Raw genomic sequence first — 14,966 nt, forward strand, 5'->3', positions numbered from 1 at the left:
ATATCTAACCTACATTCTTCCTTCTCTCTCCACATGCATAGAATAGAATACCATAATCCTGGCCATTACACCCTGTGGCTGTCTCTTCAGAAGACCTAGGCTCCTTTTGAGTCTTTGCTCCCCTGCCCCATTCCCTTCTTTTGTGCCTCCCTTTCTCTACCCCTTCCTCCTGAAATACAGTATCTCAGATGATCTCCAGTGGGATTTATCCCCACTTACAAAACACAGACTCCAAAGGAGAAGGCTATCTCCTTGAGGGACAGGACACAGAGCGGGTATGTATCACTGTAGAAAATATGTAGGCAGCTAGGTGATTCAGTGGATACAACATTGGACCTGGAGTTAGGAAGACCTGAGTTCAAATCTTGCCCCAAATACTTCTTAGCTGTGTAACCCTGAGCAAGTCACTTCACCTCAGCTTCCTCATCTGTAAAATGGAGATCATAATAACACCTACCTCCCAGAGTTGTGAGAATCAAATGAGATAGTATTTGTAAAATGCCTTGCAAACCTTAACTATAGAAATGCTAGCTATTATAATATTATTAAATTGTTGTTGTTGTTGTTGTTATTATTAAAAATGGGAAGGCTGGAATTTCAGGGACAGAAGAAAAACTGAAGGTCCACAACAGATTGCCTGCCAGATGGTTAGTCCTTAACCTCCACTGGGATTGGATACACATGGAAGCCCGTGTTTCCCTTCTCTGAGGGAAAAGGTCAAAGGAGCTGCAGCGGCCTGCAGAGTTGGAGAAAGGCCCCTGCTGAGCTGACCTTCCCTTGCATTCTTCTCCCCCCCTTCTCCTTTTTAATAAGAAGGGTGTTCCTTTCCTCAAAGGGAGAGGGAGGGAGGGAGGGAGAGAGAGAGACTGTAAACTGTCCAAAAGGACCGTGAGAAAACAGGAAGCTTTGAAAAGTACAGAGAAAGCAAGATGAAATCTATTTGCAGGCGGGTCCCTGGGGACATGCGAACCATTGTTAGGCAGGCAGTTCATACAGCTATATCCTTCCTTCTGTTGAGGAGGAATTTGGTGCCAAAAGGCTGCTATCTGGTCATTGCCTTAACCCCCTGACTACCAGCCTGAATCTTTGTCTCCTTTAGGGACAGGCTCGCCGACTGGAGTAAGATCTTCAGAAAGTCCCCTGGCCATTTTCTTCTTGAAAAGTCCCGTCAGGGACATCAAAAGACCTAACCACTCGATGCCACCCATTACAAGAAACTAACCCAAACCATAAACCTCACTGATCAGCTGGGCCTGATCCCTGAGTCCCCATGCACTTATGCTCTCATATACTCATGCATTCATCCTCTGGTCTGGGCCTCTGTAGAGGCTGCAGATGACCTGATGATTCACGACTTAAGCAGCTCCCTTCTGGCTTCACCCATCTCAAAGGAGACTTTGTCCCGGAAATTCTGGATGGCTGCTTTTCCTGGACAGGTTTCCCAAAGACAGCAGCTGGTTCTTTGCTATTATGGAATGAAACGGCTCCGAAGATAGCATCCAAATCAACCCCAGCATGCTTACGCAGAATCTGGGAAGCATATTCCTGAAACATGGCTCAAGACGACGGGCTCACGTCCCTGGCTGAGCTCCAAGTGACTCCAACTAATAAGGACCAGAGAAGTAGAGCCAATGGCAAAAGAGCCCAAAGGAGCAATAATCTTTTTTTCAGAAATAGAAAACAACAGCTATCTCATTGAAACTATTCCCCTCAATAATTTTCCATCCTATTGTTAATGCTGGATCCCACAGTGAGTGAGCTCCACTATGCGTCCTGAACAGCTGTTTCCACTGAGGACAGTACAAAATAGAAGAGGCTAATTTAGAACTAATAATTGATACCATAATTTAGAGCTGAAAAGGACCTTAGAAGTCACTAACTACTAACCCTTCATTTACAAGATGGAGAAACTGAGGCTCAGAGCTCATAGGATCATAGATTTAGAGCTAGAAGGACCTAAGAAGTCATTGACTCTTACCCCGTTCCATCAAAGATGAAGAAACTTGCTAAACATCCTACGGTTGCTACTGGATTCATACCCAGGTCCTCGGACTCCAAATCCTGGATTCTTTCTATTATAATATGCATTTAGAGACAGAAGGAGGGATTTAGGTCAGACACAAGGAAGCACTTGATGGTGAGGGGCTTTAAAAGTGACAATTCACATTTATCTGCTGCTTCAAGGTTAACAAAGTGATTATCTCACAAGAATCCTGAGAGGTAGGTAGCAAAAATATGATTTTTAAATTTATTTTTTAATTTATGGAATAAAGCAAGCATTTCCATAACATAGCATAATAAAAAGATGACCACACCTGAAACTGCAAATCTATTACGTACAACTTGCTATTCCTTTAAAATATATAACAAAGTTATCATGTAAATTTCACCCCCCCCTTTCTTTTCTTCCCTTCACCCTTGCAAGATGACTGACTACCACTAGATACACATAGGCATGTATATGTAAAATCATTCTATAGATACTTCTGTTTATCAGTTCTTTCTCTGGATGCAGACAGCATCTCTCTGCATATGTCCTTTATAGTTAATTTGGGTATTTATAATGGTCAAAATGACTTAGTCACTCAAAGTCATTCTTAAAACAATACTGTTGTTACTGTACACAACTTTCTCTTGGTTCTGCTCATTTCATTCATTATTATTTTGTGCAAGTCTTTTCATGTTTTTCAAAGATCATTGAGCTCATCATTTCTTACAGCACAACAGTATTCCATCATAATCATATATCACAACTTGATGGTATCCCTGCAATTTCCAGTTCTTTGCCACCACAAAGAGAGCAGCTATAACCATTTTAGAACAAACAGGTTTTTTTCCTTTTTCCATCTTTGGAAATAGACTAATGGTTGATTAAAACCATTTTAATGATGAAGGGGACCAAGTCTCAAAAGAGATTAAATGACTTGTCCACAGTCATACAGCTGTTGTGTTCCAATCAAGGGATGTTACTGAGTCTCCTCCTTCAGGAGCTTTTGGTAAAAGCAACATAACTCACTCTCTGAGGATGCCTGGAGTAAAGACCAGTTTCCTTTCCAGTTCTGATTATATAACTCATCTACAGTATCAGAGCCATACTAGGGTAAGTGGCCTTGGGTGGAGCCCTAGGGAGCCCTAGTAATTCACCTATCTTCTTTCACTCCTGGGTCCAAATCCCCTTTCTCCCATAAACTCCCATCTTCTACCCATTGGCAGATTTCCAAGACTACTGTGGAAAATGTTTGATTATACTGTTGCGAAAACTTATTATTATACTTTTTAAATCTAACTTTATGTGACTGGAGATTGTTTGAACCCAAAATATCTCCCCTGACCTCAGTAACTCTTCAGAAATGCTGGGGAAGTCTGTAAGGAAGTTTGGGTTCCCTCAGGTCCTAGATTCACCCAAAACACTTATATTTTGGGTCCACTTATCTACGTCTTGTTTTGGGTTTCCCTTGTTTTTGGCCTTGCCCAAATTTTATCGAATGTTTATATTTTCTGATATCTATATCAACCTACCTTGCTTTCAAGTCCCCTTCTTGGCAAAATTGCTTAAATATGTATGTATAATGCATCATTTGCATGATGTGCTGTGTGTGGGTACAGGGTTGTTGTTGTTGTTCAGTCATGTCTGACTCTTCGTGACCCCATTTGGGGTTTTCTTGGCAAAGATGATGGTGTGGTTTGCCATTTCCTTCTCCAGCTCATTTGATAGATGAGGAAACCGAGGCAAGCAGGGTTAAGTGACTTGCCCTGGGTCACACCCTAACCCTAACCCAGTATTCTATCCACTGGGCCACCCAGCTGTCTAAAGTACTATATAAATGTCAACTACTAATATTATTGTTTTATTTTAACAACTTCACAATGGTGTAAAGACAGGTGTGCAGAACAGATTGTAAGCAACTTGACAGCAGAAACTATTTTTTATCAGTGTATTCATAGTACTCACCCCCATTCCTAAGTCCCTAAACCTATTAAGTGTATGGCCAGTACTTAACAGTTAGGTGGTATAGTGAATAGAGTGTTGGGCCGGGAGTCAAGAAGACTCATCTTCCCGAGTTCAAATCTGGCCTCAGATACTTACTAGCTGTGTGACCCTGGGCAAGTCACTTAACCCTGTTTGCCTCAGTTTCCTCATCTGTAAAATGAGCTGGAAAAAGAAATGGCAAATCACTACAGTATCTTTGCCAAGAAAGCCCTAAATGGGGTCATAAAGAATCAGACACCACTGAACAACAACACAAAAGTACTTATAAATATTTGTTGAATATAGGTGTATTGAATAATGCCAAGAAACAAATAAGAAAGCACAGCTTTTTTGTTAGCTGGTCTCCAGGACCACCCAGAAGAGAGGGTGCTTTGATGTTAGATGTCTAGTCTTTCTTTTTTAGACTTATTATACTCAATTCAACCCATTTTCTAGAGTGAAGAAAAGAATTCCCCAGAACCTTGTTCCTCCCTTGGTGAAATAGGAAAACTGAGTAACAGAATCTGCAAAAGCTAAGGACCAGACTGTGGTGACCCCACCATAGTACAGAGATGTCCGGCTTTAAGTAGCCAGCTAGCTTTCCTTATTATTCCTTCAGATGCATTTTGCTTTAAGACTTAAGTCCACTCCCCACTGACAAAACATCAATGTCCTACATTAATGCACATCCCAGGAGTTCCTTTTGGCTGCTGCCATGGTCTTCTTGGATCACAGCACTGCTCCACACCTACCACAGCTCTCATCTGTACTTTTCTTTGGGTTCCCCATGACTCATGAGACTGAAATTTCCTGCGAGCTCTAGAAGTCCTTTCTGCCTGGCTTCACCTCATCTCTTGGTTCAGGAAGGAGTAAGGTGAGTAGCCAACTAGGCGGCAGGTGCATTATTCTTAATGAATTGAAAGTTGTGATAAGTGCTCTCCAGTGGGTCATTCAGTAGAGTCTGTCTACTTCATGGTTAGTTGTAGATAGAACCATTATCGGGTACCCATCATTTGCATCAGAGCCCAAGTGCAAACTGGGTTTAGGCTCTGATGCAAACCATCCAAACTGGAGAAGAAGGAGGAAGAAGAGGAACAGAGAAGTCAGGTGTTGTTCCATCACTGCCAGGAGGCTCAGCCCAAATGGGTGCGTTTGTGTTGGAGGGACATTTTCTGTTGTGGGTGTAACAAAGCCCTGTCAAGAGGGAAGGACTTGGGCAGCCTGGGGGAAACGGTTCAGTAGGAGAAAGTATATCATAATAACAACACTTTAAGTTTTACCAAAAAAACAAACAGCTTTACACATACAGATTAAATTCTTAGGACAGTTTAAGGTAGGTAATGCAAAAATTATTTTTGCTTTTATATTCCCAGTGCCTAGCATTGCATTAGGGAACAGAATAGTTTTCTTAACAAATGCTTATTGAATTGAATCCCCATTTTACTAATAAAAAAAATTGAAAAGTGTTTGGAGTTAAGAGACTTGCCCAAAGTAATACACCTATTAAGTAGCAGAGCTAGAATTTCTAACACCCAATCTCTCTGACCACCAGTTAAAATGAAGCTGGACTATGCTCTCCAAAGGACTTTCAGACCACTGGGAACAACGAATGCCGGAGAGAACATATTCAAAAATTACTGCCTCCTCCTGAGTCCTCAAGTCCCATGTACACATGAAACCCATTCCTCCTAATCCCATCTCAGATATAGCCACTTATCAGGCATGATAAGTGTTCTCTAAAGCTGAGCACTAGTTTCACTTGTTCAGTCGTTTCAGTTGTGTCTGGTTCTTTGTGACCCCATTTGGGGTTTCCTTGACAAAGATACTGGAGTAGTTTGCCATTTCCTTCTCCGGCTCATTTTATAGATGAGGAAACTGAGGCAAATAGGGTTAGGTGACTTGCCCAGGGTCACAGAGTCAGTAAGTGTCTGAGGCTGAATTTGAACTCGGGTCTTCTGACTCCAGGCCCAGCACTCTATCCACTGAGCCATCTAGCTGCCCACAATAAGCCATACTTTTACAATGCAGATTGGTGATGATGCTAATGATATGGCATCTAATAGTAAGGTATTAACAGAGAGAAAATTTTCCATCTTCAAAAAGAGTATTTCAATCCTCCAAGAAAAGTATCCCTGGAAAACAAATTAAATGCTGCCACTGTCTCCTTCCTTTTCTCCACATTCACCTCCTCCTCTTCCTTTTCCTGACAGTGACTACACCCGAGGACTCACCAGTCCTAGTCACCGTTCCTTCTGGTTGTGTCTTGTTTTGAAGTTGAGAGCACAACCACGCAGCACAGTCAGGATGATGGGGTTTCATGGCACAAGGAAATCAAACTTCTATCCAAGTTAATTGGCAACATTTAATGATAATCTTGACATGTGCCTGTGTTGGGGCCCTTTTCAGCTCCATCCTTTCAGCTTCCTTTTATATACCGTCTTCTCCCATTTTCCTCCATTAGCTTATAAGCTCCTTGAGGGCAGGGACAATTTTTTTTCTTCAAATTTTTATCACCAGCACTTAGCACACTGCCTGGCACATAGTAGGGGCTTAATTACCACTTATTGGCTGACTAGATCCCTAAATCATTCTGCTTATACTGGGAATAATCATATCCCAATACTAACTGAGTGGTCTGCAAGTCTTCCTTTCAGAGAAGGAAAGAGGAAACATAGTATAGTAGAAGGAGCACTTAGATCCTGACCCTACAACTTATTACCTGTCAAATGATGGAGTAGGAATAGGTGCCCTTCCATAAGAACTGTCATACTCACTAAGACACGTATGACTAGTCTGAGGGATGAGACAAATCCTCCCTTTGACATTTGCCACTAGTGTAGACAACTCATTTAATCTCTTGGGTGTCTCATCTGCTAAGCTGGGATAATAATATAATACTTATATTTTATGGGGCAACTAGGTGGCACAATGGATAGAGTACAGGACATGGAGTCTGAAAGACTCATCTTTCTGAGTTCAAATCTGGCTTCAGACACTTACTGGCTATGTAACCCTGGGTAAGTCACTTAAGCCTGTTTCCCTCAGTTTCCTCATCTGTAAAATGAGCTGGAGAAGAAATGGCAAACCACTCCAGTATCTTTGCCAAGAAGATCCCAAATAGGATCTGGGGAGTTGGATACAAATGAAAAATGATTGAACAACTTATATTTCATAAAGTCAGTCTGAGGCTCAAATGGGGTAACCTATATAAAGTACTATGTAAACTTTGGAGTGCTATATTATTATTGCTACGTTCATTTTAACCAAAACCTGTCTCTCCCCTGAATGGATCACACCAATGTCAACCCTTTCCACTGGAGCCTACTCCTTCTCTTTCTACCTCAAAGGAGGAGAGATAGATGTCCTTCTTGCTCCCAGTTGTCACTTTCAGGCCATTCCTCGAATACTACCCTTCAGTGACCTTTTATGCTTTGAGGTCAACACACTCCACACACATGCACACCAGCAGCACAGTGGAAAGACTGCCAGATATGAAGACAGAAAACCTGGGCTCCAATCCCACCAATGCTGATTCTTAGGCAGGTCACTTAACCTCTATGGAAATTGCTCATCTATAAAAAGAGGGGCTCTCAAGGTCCCTTCTAGCTTGAAATCCTATAGTCTTGCGACCATGGTCCCCATCCCCCTGCCAATCATCTTGCCAGTATCTACCAACTTGTAGCTCACTCATTCATCATTCCCAGGGATGTTAGTCCATCTTCTACCATCACTTTCTGATGTTTCTTTTTTTAATTAATTAATTTTTAGTTTTAAACATTCACTTCCATAAGATTTTTAAGTTTTAAATTTTCTCCCTCTCCTCCCCTCTCCCCAAGGGGTGTGCAATTTGATATAGGCTCAATTTATATATTCCTACTAAATCTATTTTCACATTAGTCATGTTGCAAAGAAAAATTAGAACCAATAGGAGGAATGACAAGAAAGAAGAAATAAAACAAAACCACAAAAGAAAAGGAGAGCAAATTGTATGTTTCTATCTACATTCAGACTCCAAAGTTCTTTCTTTGGATGTGGATAGCATTTTCCATTGTGAGTCTTTGAGTTGTCTTAGATCCTCGCATTGCTAGGAAGAGCTAAGTCTATCAAAGTCAGTCCAACTAATCTGACCACACAGCTCCTTATCTTCACCTACTCAAAGAATTCCTCACTGCACTTCAGCTTCAAAATGACTTGGCCACACTTCATACCTCACTATCTTTTAGAATTCAACTATCTCCACTACCACTAAGACCTGGGAATTTTGAAATTCCACACTCTGAGCAAACTCTCTCCCATCTTTCTACCTCTCCTGCTCTCTTACTACATCTGCCCTTTGCCCTTCTCATGGCCTCTGTTTCCCTTGAAGCATTCCTGGCCACCCAGGTCATCTCGCCCACTCTGCCCTTCTCACCATCTTTTAATCATATTACTGTTATAATTATAACCACCATGTTACTGTGCAGTGACCCCCAATGGCCTCTATGATAGTCTATAAACCCTTCAGCTTGACATTTAAAGCTTTTCACAATCTGACCCTGGCATTCCTTTCCCCTCATGCTCTTCGTTCTAGTCAAACAGGCCTATTTGCTACTCTCCAAACTTGGCCTTCCATCTCTTGCCTTTGTACCTTCCCATAGTCCGTCCTCCACGATGGAGATGCACTCTCTCGTCATCTACACCTCTTGGAACCCTTAACTTCCTTCAGTGCTCAGCTCAGTTGCGTCTTCCCATGGAATCAGGAACCTGGGCCAACTAGATTTCTAGGTCTGCTATTTTGTTGTAGTATTAATGCGTGAATGGCTCTGGGTCACTTAGGCATGGCAGTCCTGGAGGACGCTGGGAAATCCCTTGCCTTTCAGCAGAACAATGAAAAATTTGTTCTATTTACTCATGTAATTTTTGATAACCCCATTATCTGTTAATGTTCCGTTTTGCTGAATAGTCTGGAAGCTTCCAGAGTTTTCTAGGCCTTAGCAGTTCACCTTAAAAAATGTCTATTAATTTTGTAAATAGTTCTATAGATGCGCTGATCTGTACTCTATCCTCTCTATCCTGCTTCTTCCATCCTTTGATTCTTTTTCCCCAAGAGAACGATTAAGCATTTTGAGAGATTTCTTGCTGTTCAGTCCCTCTTGTGATGAGTCTTTTCAGTATGGTCATGTGTGTCAACAAGAGAAACATTCCCTGGGCTTGACTTAGTAGAGTGCTAATGGTCACTTCTTCCATGCTCCTCCATGAACCTTTTCGTCTTCCCCTTAAATGGTAGTATTCCATCTCGCCTCAAATTTGCTTATTTATATGTTTATATGTTGTACCCTCCAGGAGAATAGAGGCTCCTTGAAGACTGGAAATGTTTTTGCCTGTGCATCCCTTGGCCAGCACATTTTTATGCACATGGTACGTACTTAACAATGCTTGTTGTATCACCTCGAATCCCTTTCCTTCTGCCAGTTCCCACCTTCAAACCCTCAGCCCCGCCTGACCCCAACCATCCAATTTCTCTGCTCCTCTACCAACTCGGCAGAATGCTGATGGATGAAATCTTGAAACGGAGCTGAAATCACTTCAAATTTCTGTTACCCAACCTCAGCTGGGAACTCCTTAATAATACTTCTCCTCTAACCTTATTGACTCACTTTTCCATTTCCCAGAAGAGTTTGTTCCAAAACTTTCCCTTCTCTCTACTCCATCCACTCATTACCCCAGGCCTCAAGTTACCCAATGTGATCACCCACAACCCTTCCCTTCATTGTTTCCTTAGAAGGCAGCATCAATCACCTAATTAGGAATTTCTACTCATTAATGCTAATACCTCTATTTGTGTTATTGATCCTAATCCCTCCTACTTAAAAAAATAATGAAAAAGCAATTATGAAGCATTTACTATGTGCCAAGACTGGCTAAATAGGGGAAATAAATAGAAAAAGTGAGCAGTTCTTGCTTTCCAAGGGCTCACACTCTAATTGGGGGAGATAGCCCATAGAAGTGTTCAGCTGTAGAGTAGATGGCAAGACTCAGGGTAAATGGAAAAAAACAGCAGTCTTTGGGGTGCATTATCTCCTCCAAAGCTTACAGTCATTCTCCTTTACCAATTACTTGCCATCTGCCTACAACATACTTAGATGTCCCCAATTCATAAAAGCCTTCATTTGGCCGCAGTTAGTTATCATCCTATTTTCCCCTTCTCTGTCAGTGCCCCTACTTCCTTACTTCTCATTCCTCAAAGGGCCATCTCCAGTCATCCTGATCTATATCTTGCCACTGGGCCCAGACGGCTCTGGAGGAGAAAGTGAGGCTGGTGACTTTGCACAGCCCTGCCTCACTTAAATTCAAGTCATGGCATCATCTTCCTGATGTCATGGGCCTCATGAATGAATGAATGAATGAAGGACAAACAACAACTCACTCCTCAACACCATGCACACTGGTTTCTGCCCTTATCAGTCTAGCAAAATCTTTTTTTCTCAAAATCACCAATAAGAACTCCTAATGACTAAAGCTAAGTAGCATAGTGGATAGAATGCAGGGTGTAGAGTCAGGAAGACTCATCTTTCTGAGTTCAAATCTGGCCTCAAGTCTCTTACTAGCTGTGTGACCCTAGGCATGACACTTTATTCCGTTTACCTCAGTTTCCTCATCTGCAAAATGAGCCGGAGAAGAAAATGGCAAACCACTCCAGTATCTGTCCCAAGAAAACCCCAAAGGGCATCATGGAGAGTCAGGCTGAAAAATGACTGAACAACTACAATGACTAAATAAAACAGCCCCTTTCCCTCTTCATCATCCTTGACATCTCCGCAGCTTTTGACACAATTAACCACTCCTTCCTATTCAATACTCTGTTCTCCATTTACTTCAAAGATCTCTAACAATTTTGTCTTCTGGGCCAATTTGTCACCCTCTTCCTGACTCTTTAATGAGGGAATTCCTGAAGGTTCTCTTCTTGAAATTCTTCTCTTCTCTCTTTAGATGCTCTCCCTTGGCAATCTCATTTTCATGGCCTCAGCTACCATGTCTAGGAAGAAGACTTTCAAATTTGTACTGACAGACTGGACTTCCCCCTCTAACCTCTAGATCTACCCACCTATTTAGACATTCCAACACAAACTAAAAGAAAGCTTAATAACCCCTCCCTCAAAAAAACCCCCACACATACACACAACCTCCCCAAAATTGTTCCTCCTTCTGACTTCACTATCTGTGGTCATCTCCCAGATCTACAATTTTGGGGTCATTTTGTCTCTTCCCTCTCCCATCAAGGCCTGTCAATTCCATCTTTACAACATCTCCTCCTGCATCCAGCCCTACCCCATTCTTATCACTGTCACCACACTATGGGCTCCCTATGATCAGGCACCTTTCCAAACTTGTCAAATATTATTCCATTCTTCACAGTCTATACCAGAGGCATCAGCTTCTCACCTAAAACTCCCTAGTATGGCCAGAATCAGATTAAAATATAACTGGGAAATGTTTAACAAAATAAATAAAAGTATAACGTAATGTTAATATGAAGTTTTCAGAGTCAATGTGATCCACAAGGATCTGTTTCTATTTGAGTTTGACACCATTGGTCCACATTCTAGCCAAGGCAGACTTCTCTCTGTCCTTTGAACACACATGCTCTTTCCCTCCTCTGGACCTATGCTTTTGCTGTTTCCTAGGCCAAGAATCCCCTCCCTGCCCTCTGTCTTTTGAATTCCTATCCATCCTTTAAAACCCAATCACTTCATGAAACCTTCCCCAATTCCTGTCTCTCACAACCCTCCCCTTCAGACCTTATATAGCACTCAAAGTCTTATAGCTTTCTATTGAACTTACCATGTTATGTGGGGTATTACAGTTATCTATCTGAGCCTTCCCCCTTCACTAGACTGTAAATTCCAAGAGGGCAGGCACTGGGCCTTATCTAACCTTTCAGGATACCACTTGCTCTGCCCATCAAAAGCTTGATAAATGCTTGTTGAATACATGAATACAAGTTATATTACCCTGCCCCCATCTCCCTTGCATAGCTCCTTAGACAGACTAAAGTTCCAAATAGATATGAATTTGTGGCAAACAAGCAAATGCCCTGAGGATATTTGGGGTGGTAGTGGTAGGTCTCAGTCACATAACTAGTTTAGAAAAGCAAAGTGAAGAAACTAATCCATAATGAGGTATCCTCCCAGATGAAGATTAGTGTGGATGTGGGGGAAGGACAGTGGAAGGTAATTAGGAACAGGTGCTGTCGTGCTGGAAGGCAGGGCTAAGTAGGGTGTAGAGGTACAAGACTGAACAGTTAGAGGGCACTAAGCATCAGTGCTGGAGTCAATACAGCTGTCATTTTGCACCCCCCCCCCCCCATTCAGTGAAACAAGACAGGGGCAACCCAGTTTTTCTAATCCCTAACCAGAGTTTTCCACTCCCCTCCTTTCATCCTTCCCAGGCCCACATTTAGATAATAACCTTCTCCTTTCCACTCAGATCCAGTACTTAATCCTACTTAAGAAGCTCAATGACCCTTTTCTCTAGCTCACATGTCACTGTGATCTAGTTCTGCATTGAAACAAAAATAAGTATTATTATTATAGCTAACATTTTCAATGCTTTGTACTAATTTCCTCATATTATAAACGTATGTACATAGCACACAATCATATATGTTATGCATGTTTATATCTAGCATATGGTTACATGCTATATATGTATGTGTACATATATAAACTTGAGTTTACATTCTATGTTATATATATTTATATGTGTTTACATATGTTTATATGCTATATATGTATATGTACATATAAACTTAAGGAGTTTACATTCTGTCATGACAGGCCATTTATATACATGCAACCATCTGAAAGAGAAAGAAGCAGAGATAGAGACAGAATCCCTTAAGGAAAGGCACGCTTCATTTTTGACCTTTCTATCTCCAGCACAGTGCCTGAACATAGAGGTAGTAGGCATTCAACACTTGCCGATTGATTAGTTTGCGGTTTACAGTACCCCTTCCTCACAAGAATCCTCTGAAGCGCTGTTCTCAATTACCAGAGGAGGAAATTGTGTCTCAGAGTGTCCAAACTTACCTGGACCAGAGCTCAGGACTACCTTGCGCTCATCACACAGGCAGGGTCACCCAGGGCTTCTATAGCTTACATACTCACACCTCAAAGGGAATTACAGTCCCAGCTCTGCTACTGATTTTGTATGTGATTTTGAGGGACATTTAAATGCCTCTGGTCTTTCATTTCCACATCTGTACCATGAGAAAATGGTTGGACACAGAGCCCTCTAAGTTCCCTCCCAGGTCTCCAATGCTATACACAATTCCTGGATTCTTCTTCTTGCACCCCAAGGCTAAGTTAGGTCTCTATTTGCTTACGGAGTCAGTTTCTTGACCCTTCTGCTTCTACCCACAGATGGAGCTGCTCTCGGCCTCCACTCCCCCCGTGCCTTCCCCAGGAGCTGCTGACCTTGCATTTAAAAGGCTTGACGTCCGAGTGCACGATCATATGGGCCTTGAGCGTCTGCTTCTGCACAAAGCTCTTGAAGCACAGGTGACACTGGTAGGCCCTGATGTTGGTGTGGATCAGCACGTGCCGCTTCATGTTGGCCAGCAGGGTGAACTCCCGCCCACAGATGCCACATTTGTGCTCCTTCACGCCCTAAGGGGAGGCAAGGCGCAGGAAAGAGAGTGGTTAACGGGCACCGCTTGTTCCTGGACTCAGTAAATACATTAGATTTTTGATGATTAATGCTGGGCTTCAAACGCTATGGCACAGCATTTTCCTCGTCCCCCTTTTCTCTTTTCCTTAAAGGTCAGCCTGCTAAAGGAGCAGCTGATTGTCATCTATCTTCTTCTGGGAAATCTCAGTGAGAAAGACTATCAGGAAAAGAAAAGACATCAATTTTGTTGTTGTTTTTCAGACCACAGTCTGACATCACAGGGATAAAAAAAAAATGTTGTTAATTACCTTTGGTAAGTTTGCTCTTCTCAGAATAGTCTGTTGGAGTGGGGTCTGTAAAAGTTATCCCCATGAAAGAAATGCATTAATGGAATGATCTCATGCCACAGGGGGACCAACATTCTCCTGAGCTCTCGGAGAGAATGTGCAGCTTCCAGAGTTATCAATACTCACACCTACCTTAACTCTTCACAAGCATTTATTCAATGCTCACTGTGGGCTAACACTGTGCCGCCTCATCATGACCCCATTTGGGGTTTTCTTGGCAAAGGTACTGGAATGGTTTGTAATTTCCTTCTCCAGTTCATTTGACAGATGTGGAAACTGAGGCAAATAGGGTTAAATGTTTTGCCCAGGGTCACACAGAAAGTGCCTGAGGTCAGATTTGAACGCAAAGATGAATCTTCCTGACTTCAGGCTTTGGTGCTCTATCCACTTGGTACCACCTAGCTGGCAATCCCTAGGCAGAGGTGGGGAACCTGCAGTCATTCCAATCCAAACTTGCTCTGTGAAGTTTTGATTCAGTCAAAGGGCTGCACTTGAGAGCCTAGAGGGCCTCACATGGTCTTGGGGCCATAGGTTCCCCACCCTTGCCCTGGAATTTATCTACTAAGCACCCCTAGACAAGAGCTGCTAACTGTACCTGTTGGGAATTCCCATCCAGGCAGGTCCCCACATAAATGAAATCCTAGTTCCTTCATGTACTATTAGATATACCTGATTATAAACCCCTTGAGGGTGGCCTATAGTGCCTAATTCATCTTTATAGACCCCTCAGTGACCAGCCAAGTGTTTTGCAAACAATTTAGTAGGTATTTGTCCTCTTCCCTTCTCTTAACGTTTGACTACTACATCTTCTTCATTATTAGGTCCCCTGCTGAAAAAAGAAATGTTTGCTCTGGGGAATTTAAGTTTGGACCCCTTTTTATAAGGCTTTGCTATGAGCCGGACCTAGAACTGTCTGCAAATGTTTCTTGAATGAATAAACCATCAACTTGACTTTTGAACTCACAGCCCTCAGCCACTGTAGACAACGTGGGGACATGACT

At 42.3% G+C, this 14,966-nt stretch overlaps 1 protein-coding gene across 2 annotated transcripts in view; it reads right to left on the reverse strand.

The window, feature by feature from the left end:
- The window catches only part of ZNF366 (zinc finger protein 366), a 108,325-nt gene that overhangs the window by 18,230 nt on the left and 75,129 nt on the right, over positions 1–14,966 (reverse strand). For both annotated transcript variants that reach the window (XM_027864304.1, XM_027864303.1), the window contains one exon: positions 13,426–13,617. In XM_027864304.1, coding sequence (XP_027720105.1) covers positions 13,426–13,617 — 192 coding nt within the window. The remainder of the gene's footprint in view (positions 1–13,425; positions 13,618–14,966) is intronic.

This window comes from Vombatus ursinus, unplaced genomic scaffold (assembly GCF_900497805.2).
Source record: "Vombatus ursinus unplaced genomic scaffold, bare-nosed wombat genome assembly UNPS02014774.1, whole genome shotgun sequence".
Lineage (NCBI taxonomy): Eukaryota > Metazoa > Chordata > Mammalia > Diprotodontia > Vombatidae > Vombatus > Vombatus ursinus.